The sequence below is a fragment of the Nansenia antarctica genome (assembly GCF_963989245.1).
Source record: "Nansenia antarctica genome assembly, chromosome: 20".
Classification (NCBI taxonomy): Eukaryota; Metazoa; Chordata; class Actinopteri; order Argentiniformes; family Microstomatidae; genus Nansenia; species Nansenia antarctica.
The window spans coordinates 2,082,560-2,103,169 of NC_137693.1; the positions used below are offsets into that span (position 1 = coordinate 2,082,560).

Here is a 20,610-nt window from a genome sequence, read left to right on the forward strand (position 1 = left end):
TTTTCAATCAATCAAAAAAGCATTCGTCCATGAGTGTGTGTGTATATATGTGTATCTGTCTGTCTGTCTGTCTGTCTGTCTGTGTTTGAGGGCCACAAAGAGGAACAATCACACAAACCTGTCCCAATGTGTTACCTCAAGGATCAGGACCCACCAGAAGAGCAGCCGTACTGACCCCCCCCTCCCTCCTCCCATACACCCCCCCCCCCCACCCCCACCCCAGAGACGGTGTCCGCAGGCCTGACAGCTCTTGGACCGGGACCAGACTAACAGGCTGACAGAAGCATCCATTCGTATATAATACATAAAACATACGCCGTTTTAGCCAGACGCCAAAGAGACTTACGACGACGTCCTAAATGAGACGTGCTTATAATTAATTCAGTATCTACGGTCCCGGCGGGAATCGAACCCGCAAAGATTAGTGTCGCTGGCGCTGCGCTCTATCAACAGGGGTCCCGCGGGACCGTCCGTGGAGATGCCGGTTGGAAACGGCGTGTGTAGAGAGCGTGAGAGGAAGGAGGAGAGGCTGTCGGAGGGTCCCTAAGGCCAGGAAACGACCACATCCCCCCTTCCCTCGCCGATCAGGAGGACCAGGAAGAGGAAATGACGGAGAGAGAGGTGGGTGGACAGCAGAGGAACGTTCCGGCTACTGAATGCTGAACACCCCCCCAAAAAAAGACAAACGTGCGAAATATGTACAACAAAAAACTAGGTCATTGCACTGGCCATTCACAGACAGACACAGACAGGCAGACAGACAGACAGGCAGACAGACAGACAGACAGACAGACAGGCGGACAGACAGGCAGACAGACAGGCAGACCTCCAGTAGAATAGCCCCGATAAAAATTTAAAAAATGCTACTGCTAACTACACGGGGCTACGATACGTCTGTCTCAGCCTCAGAGTTAGCTAGCTAGCTACAGTACATCCCAGAATTCCCTTTATATAATCCATGTGTGGGGAAAAAAGTCCACACTTCAGGAGCAGGACGGAGAACTGGAGACTCAGCACGGGTCTAACGGGAGAACAATCACACACAAAAAAAAGCAGTTGGTTGGAGATTTTGGCCATCGCCATAGCGCCAGGCACGAGGAACCAGGCACTAGGCACTAGGCTCCCGAGGAGGGCCGGAGGAGATAAACACATCCCTCTGTCTTGTCTTTGATCAGACACAGTCATGCTCTCTGCTGTTGTCTGTCTGTCTGTCTGTCTGTGACCGTCTGGCTGGCTGTGACCCTTGTGTCTGCTACTGTCACACTCCTCTGACCACCAGGACAGACAACAACAAGACGGAGGGGGAGAGGAGAGGAGAGGAGAGAGGGGGGGAGAGGGGAGAGAGGAGAGGAGGGGGGAGAGGGGAGAGAGGAGAGGAGGGGGGAGAGGAGAGGAGAGGAGAGGAGGGGGGAGAGGGGAGAGAGGAGAGGAGGGGGGAGAGGGGAGAGAGGAGAGGAGGGGGGGAGAGAGGAGAGGAGGGGGGAGAGGGGAGAGAGGAGAGGAGGGGGGAGAGGAGAGGAGGGGGGGAGAGGAGAGGAGAGGAGAGGAGAGGAGAGGGGGAGATATGGGGAGGAGAGGAGAGAGGAACAGGGAGGAGAGGAGAGAGGGGCCATTTTATGAGACAGAAGCACAGCATGCCAATCTTTACAGTAGTTGTCAGAGGATAGAAAGAGCGAGAGAGAGAGAGAGAGAGAGAGAGAGAGAGAGAGAGAGAGAGAGAAAGAAAGGGGGTACAGTGCAGAAAGAGAGAGAGAGAGAGAGAGAAACTAACATGCTTCAGTAACACTTTACATTGCTGCTCCTCCAACTGTGTGATAACTGTAATTACTCTGGTGACAGCAGCGTTGTTTAAACATGTTACAGACAGGGGCTAGCTTCACGTAACATGTGACCCATGTATGGATCGGGAGAGGCTGGTGGAGGTAGAAACTGGAGGCTGGGCTCAACAACGTCGCTAAAGGAAAATCCAGGATTATTTTTGATATGTCTCGCAAGATTCATCAAAACAAGCCTGGATTGTCCTTCAGTGACGTTGATGGAATACCCCCCAGAGAGAAGGAGATACAGTAGCACAGGCGGGTTCTTGGCGAGGCAAGGCAAGTTTATGTGTAGAGCACATTTCATACAGCAAGGGAAACTAAAAGTGCTTTACATATATATAAGAAATAAATAGATAAACATTGAATAAGATAATAAAAAGACATGGATAGAAGTGTTATGTCTGTCAGAGAGGTCAGGTTTCACACAGAGAGGCAGAGAGCAGAGGGGTGTGTGTGTCCTTGAGAGATGAGGTTTCACACAGAGAGATTCTCCCTGTTTCCTCTGAAAATGAATGAACTCACTTTTTCCCTGTTCAGCAATATATTTTTGAACAGGGTCCAGAACCTCTGCACCTTGTATAAGTATCAAGATATAAGATATCCAGATATAAGTGTCTATAAGCCACGATACAGGATTACAGCCGCAGATTATCACAGGTAGTGGCTGCACGTATGAGTACCTCAATACCTAATCTTCTTCTTTTCGTGTCCACAAGAGAGTCAATTACAAGGCTTGGCTAGATGTGGTTCAACCACAGCTGAACACATTGCTGTCCCTTCTCATTAAACTCTGCCAAGTCCGTTGATGATAACCAGTATGAATGAATGAATGAATGAATGAATGAATGAATGAATGAATGAATGAATGAATGAATGAATGAATGGTCTTTATTGTCATTGCTATAGTACAGGTACCAAACAACGAAATTTGGGAGGGGTGGCTCCCCTGGTGTTAGGAAAGAGAAAAAAAGAAGAAAAAAAAAAAAGAAAAAAAAAAAAGAAGGGAAAGGAGCTGGTTTACATAAATAAAGGCTATGTACACTATCCACTGTACTATACTGTACAGATAAGACGACTAGGGTTGTCATATTGCACATAGTGTTATTGCACATTCATTTAAAGTGTCGCAGTTTGCAGGCTTGCAGTACTCAAGTTGTAAAAGAAACTCAGGGGGGATGGTGGATTTTATCATATGGGGACAGTTTTTGCATCCCCACAGTGTCAGTGACTTCAGTGTCAGTGACTTGGTAAAAATGTCATTGCATGTGTGCGTGCCCCCCCCCTCGCCCACAGTATTTTACTCAATATGCGCAAAAGTAAATGTTGAAATAGCAGTAATACCACGTTCATTGATACAATGACATAAGGGATGGAAAGGGGGGATGGCAGTTTTAGAAGGGGGATGATTTTGACTGTTTATATTTCAGGGGGGTGCTCGAGTGCTGCTAATACGGTAACTATAATTCAAACAATGACAGGGGATTATTTCTGCATCTGTATTCAATCGCTATCCCGCCCGATACAGCGTGAGAGACCGCAGTGTAAAACGACACGCTTTACATTTTACACATTTTTCACATTTCAATGACACAAAATCCTCCCCCTTCACGGGGAGGCTGTGGCGCAGGAGGTAGAGTCGCCGTCTAATGATCGCAAGGTTGGCAGATCAGCGGTTCGAGACCCGGCTGGCCACATGTCGAAGTGTCCTTGGGCAAGACACTGAACCCCAAAATTGCTCCCAGTGAGCGGGCCGGCGCCTTGCATGGCAGCTTGCCGCCATTGGTGTGAGAATGGGTGTGTGAATGGGTGAATGAGAGGCCGTTGTAAAGCGCTTTGGAGCAGCCATGGAGCAGCAAAAAAAGCGCTATATAAGTGCAGTCCATTTACCATTTACATTTGCAAACACGTATGAATACCTCAAGACGTCGTCAGCCCCGACCCTGATATTTTTAGCGACTATGATTCTAGACTCACCATAGCATACAGACGTTACGATTTACATGTTTACAACATCCAGACTGATCTCCCCTAACGACTAGGATTGCAAAATTCCTGCAAGTTTGGGAAACTTTCCGATAATTTCCAATGGTTCCATATTGAAACCCATATAGAAACTTTGGAAGTTATCGGAAAGTTTCCCAAACTTACAGGAATGTTGCGACCCTACTAATGACAGAATTCCAGCAGTAGAAGTGACAGCCTTGTCCCCGGGGTCAGAGTGTCCTCTTATGGTTGATGTTGTTCTTGTTCTTGTTGTTGTGTGGTAAATAAGGCTGACTATGACGCAACCGTCGAGCTCACCAGCGGCCAATCCAGCCCTTAATATTTCCTAATATTCCTTAATAAGTCCATCATCTAGTTATTTTTAGAGAGCGAGACTGCTGGTTTGAATCAAAACATCCTAGGTGACACAGTGATTCAACTCTCAAAAAGCAGAGCAGCTGATTTGATGAGTCCCAGCCTATTCCAGAGAGACAACACAGCTCGACAAACACTAAAGTGTTTCTCTCTACAACGACACATGAAGGCTGTGTCCGAGCCAATAACAGATGCCATCTTTGAATGCCATCCTTAGCTGACCGCTTTTATCCAAAAGCGACTTAGCCTACATTGCAGTGAGCGCATACATTTCAGTAGATAAGGTCCCAGCGGGAATCAAACCCACAACTTAGGCCTAAGCGTTGTTGTTAGCGCCATGCTCTACCCTCTGAGCTACAGAGGATACACACATCCTCCTCTTCTCTCAGTGACATGTGTGACATGCTAATTCTAATGCATGCACGGATGCATGGATGCATGCATGTTGAAGACCTCCCGGTGCATCCACTGGTCGCAGGGGTCAGTGAGCACCGAGCGTGTTAGCAGCACTGCTACCGGCCGTTCATGATGTAACCAGGGCTAAAACAGACCTCTGGTCTACTACCACATTATCAATACCGCCCCCCAACACACACACACACACACACACACACACACACACACAGTTCTCAGTACTACAATCACAATCAATCCCCCCCCTCACACAACTGTTATCTGTACTACAATCACAATCAATATGTTGCCCCCCCACCCACACACAGACACACACACACACACACCTCCTCTTTAGTTGTTTTGACACATTGATCTCCTCACATACCCTACTTCACACATCCACCCCCCCCCCTCACGCCCCACAATCAGACCAAGCTAATCAACCACACATCCTGTGATCAATGACCGTGCCGAGGCCTAATTAACAATTAACCTCAAAACGAAATAACGTCGATAGCCATTTATAGTCATTCAACACACTTTCTTTCAGTCGCTTCGGGGCCCCCAAAAAAGTTAAATAGGGAGTAGTAGTAACGGAACAACTCTCTCTCACTACTTAGGTTTCAATGCACTCAGGCAAAAAATGTAAAAACAATCAGTTTGTTTGTGATTAAGTTCTCAATGCCCTAAAAAGACATTGCAATCCAGTGGAATGTTTAGGGGGGCGAGGCTCGAGCTCGCTGTCTGCAGACAATCACGTTGCACGGGCTGCACCCTGGAGAGTCTTTTTCTTGGCACCCTTCCCCAGAATGAAGGTGTCCTCCTGACAAATTGGAAAAGGAGTGGCTGTCTTTTGTGTGGCTCCCCGATCCTACTTCCATCTGCAACTTGTCTTTAGTGCTTACTGTCAAATCCAACAACTCAACACAGGACTCAATGGGTGCGTGTGGGGGCCTAGCTAAAAGTTAATCACCCGTGTCGAGACTGTAGTAATGTCTTTAGATAAGCAAAGCACCCAGACACACTACAGTCCGTAGGGTCTGGGAAAGTCTTTGCATTGCGTTGTGTCAGTGAGTAAATGCCAAACTGGCCATACAGCATGTTTTGAATAGCAAACATGCATGCAAAGCATATAGGCCTATATATATATATATATATATATATATATATATATAATCTCTGTACACGTACACAATTGAGGTGGTGTGGTGCTGGGTTAAAGGACATTGCTCTAAGTCTAACACACTTACTGATAAGGGACGAATGCACATAACAGGAGTGGAACTGCTTCAATAATGTGGCATTTCCTGGGAATAACCTTAGGATATGACCACACTGTGTGTCTGTGTGTGAGTAAGCGTCACATGTCTCTGTTACAATCAAAGGAAAAACAATTAGTAGTGGTCTGTCTTTAGCTTCGTTCTAGATGTGTTGAACCACATGTTTGTAAACCACCACCTTGTTTATCAGATCAAACTGGACTGCCATAAAACAAAACGGTCCTAAGCAGCCAATACTTGGCACACAACTTGGACAGTTGCTGTTAATTTTAATAATAATTTTAAATAATTGTGCTGTTTCATCGTAGCTGACGTGTTGTATAACTGAATAATCAACACTCTCATTTCAATAAACAGGAGAATTATGGACGACTATGATCGAACTATTCCGATGCCATATGACACATAGCCTATAGCCTACACACTCACAGACTGCATTGAGATTGCATTAAGCAACCCGAAGCTTAACACAGGTATGTTTATAAGAGATATCAGGCCTACATTCTCTCCACATGTATGATCCAAACATACATGTGGAAGCTTTCAAATCACAAGCCCCTGTGTGTCCTTAGCGGTACCCCATCAGCACCGGAGTGGGGGTCTCCTATTGAGAGAAAATCATTTCCACCATCTCGTCCACACACACACACACACACACACACACACACACGCACACACACACACACACACACACACACACACACACACACACACACAGACTATAATAGTAGAATATATATCTCGGTATACACGCCTAGGTGGAGAAGGAGAGGAAGGCGATGCATGTGTACTCACAGAGAATATGTCCACGTCCGTAGCAGCCATGGTGTGGAGAGGAATGGATGTGATGTTTTAAATAACGCCGAGAGGAAGGCGAAAGGGAGCCGCCCGCGTCTATCTCTCTCTCTCTCTCTGTCTCTCTGTCTCTCTGTCTCTCTCTCTCTCTCTCTCTCTCTCTCTCTCTCTCTCTCTCTCTCTCTCTCTCTCTCTCTCTCTCTCTCTCTCTCTCTCTCTCTCTCTCTCTCTCTCTCTCTCTCTCTCTCTCTCTCTCTCTCTCTCTCTCTCTCTCTTCTCTCTCTCTCTCTCTCTGTGTGTGTGTGTGTGTGTGTGTGTGTGTGTCTCTCTCTCTCTCTCTCTCTCTCTCTCTCGCTCTCTCTCTCTCTCTCTTCTCTCTTCTCTCTCTCTCTCTCTCTCTCTCTCTCTCTCTCTGTAGCTGACCGAGTGGAACAGCCCCTCTTCTTCTCAATATGGCTCCTCTCCTCTACTCTACTTCCTGGAAACTCCCGTCGTTGGGTCGAGGAATGTCAGGACTGGAGAGAGACGCAAGCCAGGACAGGAGAGGGAGGGAGGGGAGGGGAGGGGAGGAGAGGGGAGGGGAGGGAGGGAGGGAGGGCGACGTCAACACGTTAGGAATGGTTACGACCAGTGGCGGCTGGCCCGCCCCCCACCTGAAGCCCCCGCCCCCTACCTGAAGCCCCGCCCCCACCTGGCGCCGCCCCCACCTTCCAACGCAGCCCCACTTCTAGTTGCTACTTGTAAAATATTTTTTTAAATAAACATTGTTTATTCATAAAATGCGGCTGATATTCTGTCGGCGCCTATCAGCATTCATTAAAAATCCTCCAATACAATAAACATTTTATCTGTGTGTGTGTAAAATTCACTGTGAAAATACATAGGGGGAGGAGTCGGGGCGCCGGCCGAATGGCAGTCTATGGCACTGCAAATACTTTTGGCTTACACGTGAGCTGTAACAGCGCTCCAATTGGCTGTCTCCTATTTCCCGGCCGGGGCGCAGAAAAGTGCGCCCCGAGCATGCGCAGATTATAGGCTTACCTAGGCTGCAGCCTAGGGCCACTAATGTTAATGTTAATGTTAATTTTATTTATAATGCGCCCCCCATCCAACTTTTACATCGGCCCGGGGCGCAGCCCGGGTAAAGGAACAGATAAAGACAAAGACAAGGAACACAGAAAGCAATCAGACACAGACGACTTAAAGGTAAATCTCAGGCATACAATTCACAACAAATAGGGAGTAGACTTAGGGAATATCATTTAGGAAGAGGTGGGTTTTTAACTTGGCTCTAAAGGAGTCCAGAGTGGGGGCAAACTTGATGGCAGAAGGGAGCGCATTCCACAGGGTCGGTGCTATCACCGCAAAGGCACGGTCACCCTTCCTCTTGAGGTACTAGGGGTAGTAAAAAAATAAAATTATGCGTGAGACTTGAGAGCCCTGAATATCCGGTTGTTAAGTCTGACGTCAAACGTGACGTTTTGCAATTTCCGGATCCAAACCAGAAATTCTCCGCACCAGAATACCAGTGTACTACAGCGGTAGAATGACAGTTTAATCGTTTTTTAGACTCGGATCTATTCATACAACAAGGGACACAGCACTTTCCCGTTTTCCCCATATTGTCAGGGTATTTGAGCCTCGGAAAAGCGCTATATAAATATAATTTATTATTATTATTGCTGCATTTCGAAGACAGCGCCTCAGCCAACTTTGGACCCAGAAACACGTCGCGACTTAACAACCGATATTCGGACAGACAACAGGAGAGGAGAGCAACAGAGAGACAGACAACAGGAGAGGAGAGCAACAGAGAGACAGACAACAGGAGAGGAGAGCAACAGAGAGACAGACAACAGGAGAGGAGAGCAACAGAGAGACAGACAACAGGAGAGGAGAGCAATAGAGACAGAACTGAGGTGAGGTGAGCAACAGTGATAGTTCAGAATGATAACAAACAGTTCAGTATGACAGAGACAACTAATAGAAAGACAACTGTATGATTATAGAGTTTACATGTTCAAGGAAATATTGTATGATAATAGAAAGGTACACTTTAATTTAATTAAAGAAGTAACAAAGAACACATTTATTATCACAATTGCATTGTGTTCCATGTCTTTCTCCATTGAATAAATAATGCCTAGTTGAATGGCTAAACAAGACAACTGTCTGGACAGTACTGCTAGAATTATTCACCTTACCGCTGCACAGATAGACAAAGGGTATAAGTCCATTCTGTTAACATTAGGTCTACTCTGCTAACAAAGACTATTCCAGTTGATTTGTCAGTTGTTGTGCATTATACTTTTGTTGTGTTTGCAGTTTGCCCTTTAATAAGTTATATATAGAAATAATTCAGTTATATATATTCTCATGCTAAAATCGACTGTAAATCCAGATTTTAAAGTTGATATTCTTCCCCGTGGAGCATGCCCCCATAACCTGTGCCCCACCCAACATTTGTATCACCAGCCGCCACTGGTTACGACGTTCCAGGCGATCAAGAAAGACTCGAAACATTGTATCATCTTTATTAAACATTGTATCATCTTTATTAAACATTGTATCATCTTTATTAAACATTGTATCATCTTTATTTAACATTGTATCATCTTTATTAAACATTGTATCATCTTTATTAAACATTGTATCATCTTTATTTAACATTGTATCATCTTTATTTAACATTGTATCATCTTTATTAAACATTGTATCATCTTTATTTGACATTGTATCATCTTTATTAAACATTGCATCATCGTTATTTGACATGGTATCATCTTTATTAAACATTCTATCATCTTTATTTAACATTGTATCGTCTTTATTAAACATTGTATCATCTTTATTAAACATTGTATCATCTTTATTTGACATTGTATCATCTTTATTAAACATTCTATCATCTTTATTTAACATTGTATCATCTTTATTAAACATTGTATCATCTTTATTTAACATTGTATCATCTTTATTTAACATTGTATCATCTTTATTAAACATTGTATCATCTTTATTTAACATTGTATCATCTTTATTTAACATTGTATCATCTTTATTTAACATTGTATCATCTTTATTTGACATTGTATCATCTTTATTAAACATTGTATCATCTTTATTTGACATTGTATCATCTTTATTAAACATTGTATCATCTTTATTTAACATTGTATCGTCTTTATTAAACATTGTTTCATCTTTATTTAACATTGTATCATCTTTATTTAACATTGTATCATCTTTATTTAACATTGTATCATCTTTATTAAACATTGTATCATCTTTATTAAACATTGTATCATCTTTATTTAACATTGTATCATCTTTATTAAACATTGTATCATCTTTATTTAACATTGTATCATCTTTATTTAACATTGTATCATCTTTTTTTAAACATTGTTTCATCTTTATTTAACATTGTATCATCTTTATTTAACATTGTATCATCTTTATTTAACATTGTATCATCTTTATTAAACATTGTATCATCTTTATTAAACATTGTATCATCTTTATTTAACATTGTATCATCTTTATTAAACATTGTATCATCTTTATTTAACATTGTATCATCTTTATTTAACATTGTATCATCTTTATTTAACATTGTATCATCTTTATTAAACATTGTATCATCTTTATTTAACATTGTATCATCTTTATTTAACATTGTATAATCTTTATTTAACATCGTATCATCTTTATTTAACATTGTATCATCTTTATTTAACATTGTATCATCTTTATTTAACATTGTATCATCTTTATTTGTCAACACGCAGAGAGAACGATGACGACATCAGACCCCCATAAGCCGTGGCAGGACACACGTGGCTCACGGGAGTTGTAGTTTTGCACAGTGATCGGTGGGTTGGTTGGTTGGTTGCCTGGCTGTGCCTGAGCTGCCTTTATTAAAGTGAACGTTTTGTTGACTCTGAAAGCTCCTCCGTGATCCATCCACCCCCGATGAGTTGCACAAATGTTATGAGAGCTTCAATAAATAAGTTGCAACACACTGAGTAAATAATTTGTAACACTGGTAGGCTACGAGTGACTGACTACGTTTACATGAACACCATATTCCGATTGCATGTAAACGTAGTCACTGATAACGTATTGGTCGTAAGTTACAGTAGGTATTATAAAATATTCACGTAAAGAATGGTGTGTGTGATTATTTGATATCCATGTTTAGGGAAAAAAACTAAAAACAAAGAGTCATTTGTGATATATATGTGATATGTGTATATGTATACACTGTGTATACTTTTATGTACTCTTTGAATAAAAACGTTGTTTAAAAAATAAATAAATAAAAGAATGGTGTGTGTTTGTGGAGAGGGGAGGTGTTTTGTGTCACTGTTATTTAAACACTGTCATCACCTGTCCTTCAGATCTGTGTAACAACGTTTAAGCATTCTGCGCATGTGTGCGATTTATGAATGGGCATATTCCTCTCCACGTAGGACAGATACATATCATATCTGCCCTGAATCATAAGAGAATAACATCACCACCCCCGTTATTCAATAGCGACAGTACCCACCTCCTCATGTAAGAGTCACGCATAGATTATTCAAATGTTTCCACGTCTGCAGTTTTCCCCGGAAACTGCAGGTACAGGGAGAGAGAGAGAGAGAGAGAGAGAGAGAGAGAGAGAGAGAGAGAGAGAGAGAGAGAGAGAGGGGGGGGGGGGGGAGGAGAGAGAGAGAGAGAGAGGAGAGAGAGAGAGAGAGGGGGGAGGAGAGAGAGAGAAAGAGAGGGGAGGAGAGAGAGAGAGAGAGAGGGGAGGAGAGACAGAGAGAGAGAGGGGAGAGCGAGAGAGAGAGAGAGAGAGAGAGAGGGGGGAGGAGAGAGAGAGAGGGGAGAGAGAGAGAGAGAGAGAGAGAGAGAGAGAGAGAGAGAGAGAGAGAGAGAGAGGGGGGGGGGGAGGAGAGAGAGAGAGAGAGGGGAGGAGAGAGAGAGGGGAGGGGGGAGAGAGAGGAGGAGGAGGAGGGGGGAGAACTTCAGGTACAGTGAGTTTACCGGTGACAGGTCTGGTCTGAAAAGATATTCTGCCGTTCGCTCCGACATCACATCGGGTATTTTCGTGGAGATCTGAGAATGGATCTGACCCAGGAGTCTATCCTGTCTCTGCTCAGAGACGCCGGGGGAAAGCTGGAGAACTCCGACCTGCTGAGTCAGTTCAAAGGTCCTTTAAACTGCGCCGATCCCGCGGAGAAGAAACACAACCGGGACCTCTTCAAACGGTTCGTGAACACCGTGGCGGTGGTGAAAGAGATCGAAGACGTCAGGTATATTGTCGTGAGGAAAAAATACTTGCATTTATTACAAGAAGGAGAAGGACATGATGTTGTTGATCATCAAGTGCATAATAATAGGTCTGAAACTGAAGAAATGGGGCGCGAACAGGGGGGTGAACAGTCCTCACCTGTGCAGGAAAGCCACAGCCACAGCCACAAGACACATTCTCAAACGGGGAGAGGAGAGATCGCTGCTGATAGCCGTTGTAACCAAGAAGCTGCCTCTGTCTCAAGTGTCAGTGAGTGTGTGCTGAAGGAAGACCGCCAGGCACAGTCACCTACAGAACAGGTAAACCTACACTCACCTGTAGAGCTGGCTTTGCAAAGGTTCGGGGATTTCAAACCCAAAAGGGCCCTGCTCTTCAACATAGACCAGTCTTCAGGAGGGGTATGTGCTTCGAAACCCGAGACCCCCGCTGCGCACAACAAGCCTTACGCCCTCCCTTTAAGGACGCCTCCCACCTCGAACCCGACCAGGATCGAGACCCACAAACTCAAACCCGGGGACGACTCCTCCGACAACTCCTCTGACTCCCCCCCCTCCCGAGCGAGAGTGAACACCTACCACGACCCCTACACCTCCCCCAGGACCAAGAGGAGGCAGTTCGACGAGGGTGGGGGCGCCCACAGCCCGGGCTCGCCGCAACTAAGGAAGGGGGCCGCCGTTAAGACCCCCAGCCCCGCCAAGCCCTCCGCCTCCACCGAGGAGCCCAAGTTCACCTCCATGGTCCCCCTGGAGCAGGCCGAACACGAGTGGCTGGTGAAGTCGGCGGCCGGCCACTGGACCCAGGTCCTGGGGCTCCTGCTCAGCGACGAGCAGTTGGCGGAGAAGAAGGACTTCATGTCGGGGTTCACCGCGCTCCACTGGGCCGCCAAGACGGGCAACAGCGAGATGGTGGGCCGGATCATCGACATCTCCCGCAAGGCCGGCGTGGAGGTGGACGTGAACGCCAGGACGTTCGGCGGTTACACGCCTCTTCACATCGCCGCCCTGCACGACCAGGAGTACGTGCTAGCCATGCTGGTCAACGACTACGGCGCGGACGCTAGCAAGAGAGACAATTGCGGGAAGAAGCCGTACCACTACCTGCACAAGGGCATCTCCGCTAGGGTGAGGGAGCTTCTGGGTGAGCCCAAGGAGGTCCCGGTTCAGGAGCAGCCCGAGAAGGAGAAGTCGGAGAAGGAGGAGCTGTTGGATCTCTTTCCGGAACTTTCCAAAGGCTTCCATACGATCAGTCGTCTGTTCCAGCCGCACGTGTCGGGGCACAAGAAGAAGCACAAGCACAGGGCCGGGTTCCTCTCGCTGAATGACGACCCCAGGGACGACGACAGGGAGGACAGCGGGTCGAGATACAGGGTGCTCTCTGACATATTTATGTGACCGACCGTTTCATAAATGGCCAACACTGCCAGTTTACATTAGGGATGCAACCTCAGCAAATATGTTGCAAAGTCAAGACTAAAAACCCATCTTTTTAATATTGCCTTTAAATGACTAAATAATTCAATTAAGATGATATAATGATTGAAGCACTTTGAGCTGCAACGTTTGCAGGAAAAGCGCTATACAAATAAAGTTATTATTATCATTATTATTATAAGGCCGCCCTACACTACACACCGAGCGCAATTACATTGAATTAATAACTAATAACATTTCACATGTTTGCCATTTTAGCAGACGCCTTATATTCCAAAGCGATTTACAATCGATACATTTTGACTAAGCAAGTGAATCATCATCAATCATTCACCAGTCGTAGCAGGAAGAGTAATCGAGCTCAGGCCAGGGGCCGTTGGCAGATGTCGTGAGAGAAGAAGAAAGAACAATGTTTTTTATTTTTATGAACTACTGTTATGTGTGTGGAGGCACTTTAAGTGCCCCCGCCCCCCATACCTGTGTACTGTCTGAACACTGGGACTACTGGACTAACAATATTGTGTTTGTATTATCACAAAACTATATTATTGTTGTTACACTGCATTACTACTGCAAATATGTATCTGATCAGCAGATATGAAAGGAAAGTGGATGTGAGTGACACATCCACAAGTGACATTTAGTTGCCACTGTACCTGTGTAGCAACACTGTACTGTTGTAACACGATTACCACAGGAATGTTTACGAGAGGGGTGGAGAGGGGTGGAGGTAGGGAGGATGGGCTCGTTGTAATGTGTGGAATGGAAGGAGGAACGGTAACAATGGTTACTGTTCTATGGATTATAAAGAGCCTGTCCTCGAAGTGGTGAAGCCTGTCAGTGAATTTAATCTGATTTCAAATCAGTGTGTTGTTGTTGCTGTTGTTGTTGTTGTTTTTGTTTGACGTATTTTCGTGCCTGTCCTTCCTGAAGGCCTTGGAGCTGGTTTCTATTGAAAGGTATTTGGTTTGGAGTCAATTGGTGTCAATCTCTAGTGGGAAGAGCTTGATACTGTATAGTGTGGTGCAAGGTGTTTAAGTACCTACTGACCTGGTCAGTGGTGTAATGTAAATGTAGATGTGCCTCCACCAGCCTCCACAGATTGAAATGTGTTGAAGCCCTTGTCATACCTGGGGGGTATTCCATCAATGTCGCTTAAGGAAATGTTTGCAAGACAATTCTGGGTTTATTTTGATAAAATCTCGTGAGAAACGGATAACATTGGTTGACGTTTTGGGGACATTGTGTTTTTATTTGTGATCTCCAGTAGTGCTGTGGATATGGGATATGTTTTCTTCAATCAGTAGTGCTCGACACAGGGTTCCCACAGGTCCTTGAAATCCTTGAAAGTTTGTGAATTTGAGAGAAAAAAATCAAGATCTTAAAAGTTTTTGAAAATAGACATGGGTCATTGAAAGTGCTTGAATTCCCCTCTCTCTCTCTCTCTCTCTCTCTCTCTCTCTCTCTCTCTCTCTCTCTCTCTCTCTCTCTCTCTCTCTCTCTATCTAAAGAAAAAAATATATATTCAAAAATGTTTTACTTAGCTCGTCAACTAGTAAATAAGTCTCTGTATTGCTTAACTTTACACATATTTCACAATATATTGTTTTGCTGTGCTGTGGTAGAGAAGGCAAGAGACCATCTAGTGTTCACACATTCAAGCCTCTCTTTTTAATTGTCTGTGAGCGGATAGTTCCTATTTTCCTATATTCTTTTCCAGCGTCTTTGAGCCTCGGAAAAGCGCTATATAAATTTAAGGAATCATTATTATTATTATTATTATTATTATATAAATTCTCATCTAGATCTGTCTCTAGCTATGCCATGTTGGGTCCTTGAATTTGAGGGAATTGAGTCTTGAAAGTCCTTGAAAGGTGCTTGAATTTGATGTTTCAGAAGGTGTGGGAACCCTGTTGACAGTTATTTGACTGTTATTTTCCGACCGATTAACATGTTATCTTCTAGTCCTGTTCCATTTCAATGATCTAATCAGATGACTCGCCACGAAGCACATGTCACAGAGCCCTATAGCTAACGTCACATCTGTTTGTCTTGTGTCTGGGTTCGCATTCATCATCGTCTGTGATGTCACACCTGTCTGTGCTGTTGACTCACCTCACCTGACACACGCCCTGTTGTTAAACGCTGCACATTTAGGGAGACTCTATGGCTGCGTTCGTACATTCGCTCTGGAAATCTGATCAGCACTCACGGAATACCTCTTTGTCCAATCAAATGACTTGGTCCCTTTATGACGTTTAACCCATACGTGTGCGCTCCGGCGCTCTCAGAGCGAATTGTACGAACGCACCCCACATAGACTCTGACCCTGGCACAGACCGACCGCACCCTGGTGTAAACCTGTCTCTCTTGTCCTCCATGAGTGTGTATATACTAATAATAACACTCTATTGAGCTGGATAATCTCTTTTTGTGTATCTTTTCATGTGACCTAAAGTGCTACATACCTGTAACAAAGTGTGGGTACCTTTGAGTTTCTATTTTTACCTCACAGTGAATCAAAGAGTTCCTCTCCACCCTCTCACTGCCTTGCCTTGGGTTAATATGAATGGCTAGCGCCTCACACACACACACACACACACACACACACAGGCTTGACGAACGCACACACACACACACACACACACACACACACAGCCTCTGTCGCTGTCTGGACCATCTCACACACACACACACACACACAGGCTTGACGAACACACACACACACAGGCTTGACGAACTCACACACACAGCCTCTGTCGCTGTTGGGACCATCTCACACACACACACACACACACAGGCTTGACGAACACACACACACAGGCTTGACGAACACACACACACACAGCCTCTGTCGCTGTTGGGACCATCGCAGGAAATCCACGTCCAACGTTAACCTGTACATTACTGATTCCAACAGCAGATTAATTACATTAGATTTCATGAATGTATCAGGTTAAATTAGATTACATTAGTGGTCCTCTGTGGCTCAGCTGGTAGAGCACGGCGCTAACAACACTTAGGTTGGGGGTTTAGTTCCCGCTGGGACCATATATACTGAAACATGTATGCACTCACTGTAAGGTAAGTCACTTTGGATAAAAGCGTCAGCTAAATGACATGTATATATGGATATTATATTATTATATTGTTAAGAATACAGTTAATATAAGAATACAGTCTGTATTGTGCGTGTGTCATCTAGTGCTGAACTACTAATTTTATAATTTTAATTTAGCCATTTAGCAGACGCTTTTATCCAAAGCGACTTACAATTACGAATTACAGGGACATTCCCCCTGGAGTAACTGAGGGCTAAGTGCCTTACCCAAGGGCACACTAGTAGTGGTGTGGTTTCAGGCGGGATTTGAACTCACAACCTTCCGATCACAAGTCCAACTCACTATCCACTAGACCACCACTACCTACTGAGAGGAAGAGGTGAGAGGTCATCCTAACATGATGAAGAGGTTTGGCCTTCCTCGCCTGTACGCGTGTGTGTTGTGGTGGAGGCTGCTGGAGGGAGAAATCGGAGGACAGGCTCATTGTAAAGACATCAGACGTGTGTTTGATTCCGTTCCTCATTCTGTTCCATAGCATTACAATGAGCCTCGTCCTCCGATTGCTGCCAGCCTCCACCAGCCTCCCCTGGTTTACTAATTAGCCTAACGAGTTAATGTCTGAACTACTGAACCACAATTGAAATGGTTGATTTAATGAGCATAAAGACTATTATGCAATCTGCTGATTTTTTTTTCCTGTACATTTTTACTTACATCAATAAAGATCATTAAGTTAATACGGCGGTAATGATGTCTCTGTGTAACGAGGTAATGAGGCTTCTGCGATAGAATAGTGTGTGTGTGTGTGTGTGTGTGTGTGTTCGTTCGTCAAGCCTATGTGTGTGTGTGTGTGTGTGTAAAGCCTGTTCACTGAGGTTACTGGGAAGAATAGTAGAATAGTAGAAAACAGTCCATGAAACAGGCATGTGAAGTGTGTGTGTGTGTGTATATGTGTGTGTGTGTGTGTTGGTGTGTGTGTGTGTATATGTGTGGGTGTGGGTGTATATGTGTGTGTGTTGGTGTGTGTGTGTTGGTGTATATGTGTTTGTGTGTGTGTGTATATGTGTGTGTTTGTGTGTATGTGTGTGTATATTGTGTGTGTGTGTGTGTGTGTGTGTGTGTGTGTGTGTGTGTGTGGTGGAGACAGCAGGGGAGATGACTCAGCCATCTGAGCAGCGTGCTTATGTCAGCCTGGGCCGAGACACGAGGGGAGCTGAGGGTGAAGTGAACAGGCTTTATGCACACACACACACACATACACACGCACACACACATATACACACGCACACACAAGCACACGCGCACACACACACACACACACACACATATACACACACATATACACACACATGCACGCACACACACACACACATATACACACACATTTTCACACACATGCACATATACACACACACACACACACACACATATACACACATGCACACACTCACACACACACAAGGTTGACTCATGTGTCCCTGGCCTCTCATGATGTCACCGCCCTCGCAGCGTCTCTGCGTCAAGCCCGGTCGCATCCCGAGGCGCATGTTCCCATGCAACAGAGACATGTTCCCATGCAGCAGAGACATGTTCCCATGCAGCAGAGAGACATGTTACCATGCAGCAGAGACATGTTCCCATGCAGCAGAGACATGTTCCCATGTAGCAGAGAGACATGTTCCCATGCAACAGAGAGACATGTTACCATGCAACAGAGACATGTTCCCATGCAACAGAGACATGTTCCCATGCAACAGAGACATGTTCCCATGCAGCAGACATGTTCTCATGCAGCAGAGTCATGTTCCCATGCAGCAGAGACATGTTCCCATGCAACAGAGAGACATGTTCCCATGCAGCAGATACATGTACCCATGCAGCAGGACATGTTCCCATGCAGCAGAAGGACATGTTCCCATGCAGCAGAGACATGTTCCCATGCAACAGAGACATGTTCCCATGCAACAGAGACATGTTCCCATGCAGCAGAGACATGTTCCCATGCAACAGAGACATGTTCCCATGCAACAGAGACATGTTCCCATGCAGTAGAGACATGTTCCCATGCAACAGAGACATGTTCCCATGCAGCAGGACATGTTCCCATGCAGCAGAGAGACATGTTCCCATGCAACAGAGACATGTTCCCATGCAACAGAGACATGTTCCCATGTAGCAGCAGAGACATGTTCCCATGCAGCAGAGACATGTTCCCATGCAGCAGAGACATGTTCCCATGCAGCAGAGACATGTTCCCATGCAGCAGAGAGACATGTTCCCATGCAACAGAGACATGTTCCCATGCAGCAGAGAGACATGTTCCCATGCAGTAGAGACATGTTCCCATGCAGCAGAGACATATTCCCATGCAACAGAGACATGTTCCCATGCAGCAGAGACATGTTCCCATGCAGCAGAGAGACATGTTCCCATGCAGCAGAGACATGTTCCCATGCAGCAGAGAGACATGTTCCCATGCAACAGAGACATGTTCCCATGTAACAGAGACATGTTCTCATGCAACAGAGACATGTTCCCATGCAGCAGAGACATGTTCCCATGTAACAGAGACATGTTCCCATGCAGCAGAGACATGTTCCCATGTAACAGAGACATGTTCCCATGCAACAGAGACATGTTCCCATGCAGCAGAGAGACATGTTCCCATGCAGCAGAGAGATGTTCCCATGCAGCAGAGACATGTTCCCATGTAGCAGGACATGTTCCCATGCAGCAGAGACATGTTCCCATGCAGCAGAGAGACATGTTCCCATGCAGCAGAGAGACATGTTCCCATGCAGCAGAGACATGTTCCCATGCAGCAGAGAGACATGTTCCCATGCAGCAGAGAGACATGTTCCCATGCAGCAGAGACATGTTCCCATGCAGCAGAGAGACATGTTCCCATGCAGCAGAGACATGTTCCCATGCAGCAGAGAGACATGTTCCCATGCAACAGAGACATGTTCCCATGCAGCAGAGACATGTTCCCATGCAGCAAAGACATGTTCCCATGCAACAGAGACATGTTCCCATGCAACAGAGACATGTTCCCATGCAGCAGAGACATGTTCCCATGCAGCAAAGACATGTTCCCATGCAACAGAGACATGTTCCCATGCAGCAGAGACATGTTCCCATGCAACAGAGACATGTTCCCATGCAACAGAGACATGTTCTCATGCAGCAGAGACATGTTCCCATGCAGCAGAGAGACATGTTCCCATGCAGCAGAGAGACATGTTCCCATGCAGCAGAGAGACATGTTCCCATGCAGCAGAGACATGTTCCCATGCAGCAGAGAGACATGTTCCCATGCAGCAGAGAGACATGTTCCCATGCAACAGAGACATGTTCCCATGCAACAGAGACATGTTCCCATGCAGCAGAGACATGTTCCCATGCAGCAAAGACATGTTCCCATGCAACAGAGACATGTTCCCATGCAGCAGAGAGACATGTTCCCATGCAGCAGAGACATGTTCCCATGCAGCAGAGACATGTTCCCATGCAGCAGAGACATGTTCCCATGCAGCAGAGACATGTTCCCATGCAACAGAGAGACATGTTCCCATGCAACAGAGACATGTTCCCATGCAACAGAGACATGTTCCCATGTAGCAGCAGAGACATGTTCCCATGTAGCAGCAGAGACATGTTCCCATGCAGCAGAGACATGTTCCCATGCAGTAGGACATGTCACCATGTAGCAGAGACATGTTCCCATGCAACAGAGACATGTTCCCATGCAACAGAGACATGTTCCCATGCAGTAGAGACATGTTCCCATGCAACAGAGACATGTTCCCATGCAGCAGGACATGTTCCCATGCAGCAGAGAGACATGTTCCCATGCAACAGAGACATGTTCCCATGCAACAGAGACATGTTCCCATGTAGCAGCAGAGACATGTTCCCATGCAGCAGAGACATGTTCCCATGCAGCAGAGACATGTTCCCATGCAGCAGAGACATGTTCCCATGCAGCAGAGAGACATGTTCCCATGCAACAGAGACATGTTCCCATGCAGCAGAGAGACATGTTCCCATGCAGTAGAGACATGTTCCCATGCAGCAGAGACATATTCCCATGCAACAGAGACATGTTCCCATGCAGCAGAGACATGTTCCCATGCAGCAGAGAGACATGTTCCCATGCAACAGAGA

The 20,610-nt window shown here is 45.4% G+C and overlaps 2 protein-coding genes across 2 annotated transcripts in view; one reads left to right on the forward strand and one right to left on the reverse strand.

Annotated features, from left to right (window-relative positions):
* LOC308174673 (septin-8-A-like) overlaps positions 1-6,777 on the reverse strand; it is a gene marked incomplete at its 3' end in the record, with an annotated part of 47,610 nt that extends 40,833 nt beyond the window's left edge. Inside the window, 1 exon segment of the mRNA XM_080549780.1 lies at positions 6,650-6,777. Within this exon segment, the coding sequence (XP_080405906.1) occupies positions 6,650-6,679 (30 nt within the window). The 5' untranslated portion in view covers positions 6,680-6,777.
* Positions 6,778-11,761: 4,984 nt separating this feature from the next.
* sowahaa (sosondowah ankyrin repeat domain family member Aa) lies at positions 11,762-13,342 on the forward strand (the record flags this gene model as incomplete). Its single annotated transcript, XM_080549962.1, has 1 exon — positions 11,762-13,342. The coding sequence occupies one exon, from the start codon at positions 11,762-11,764 to the stop codon at positions 13,340-13,342; it is 1,581 nt and encodes a 526-aa protein (XP_080406088.1).
* Between the last annotated feature and the right edge of the window lie 7,268 nt (positions 13,343-20,610).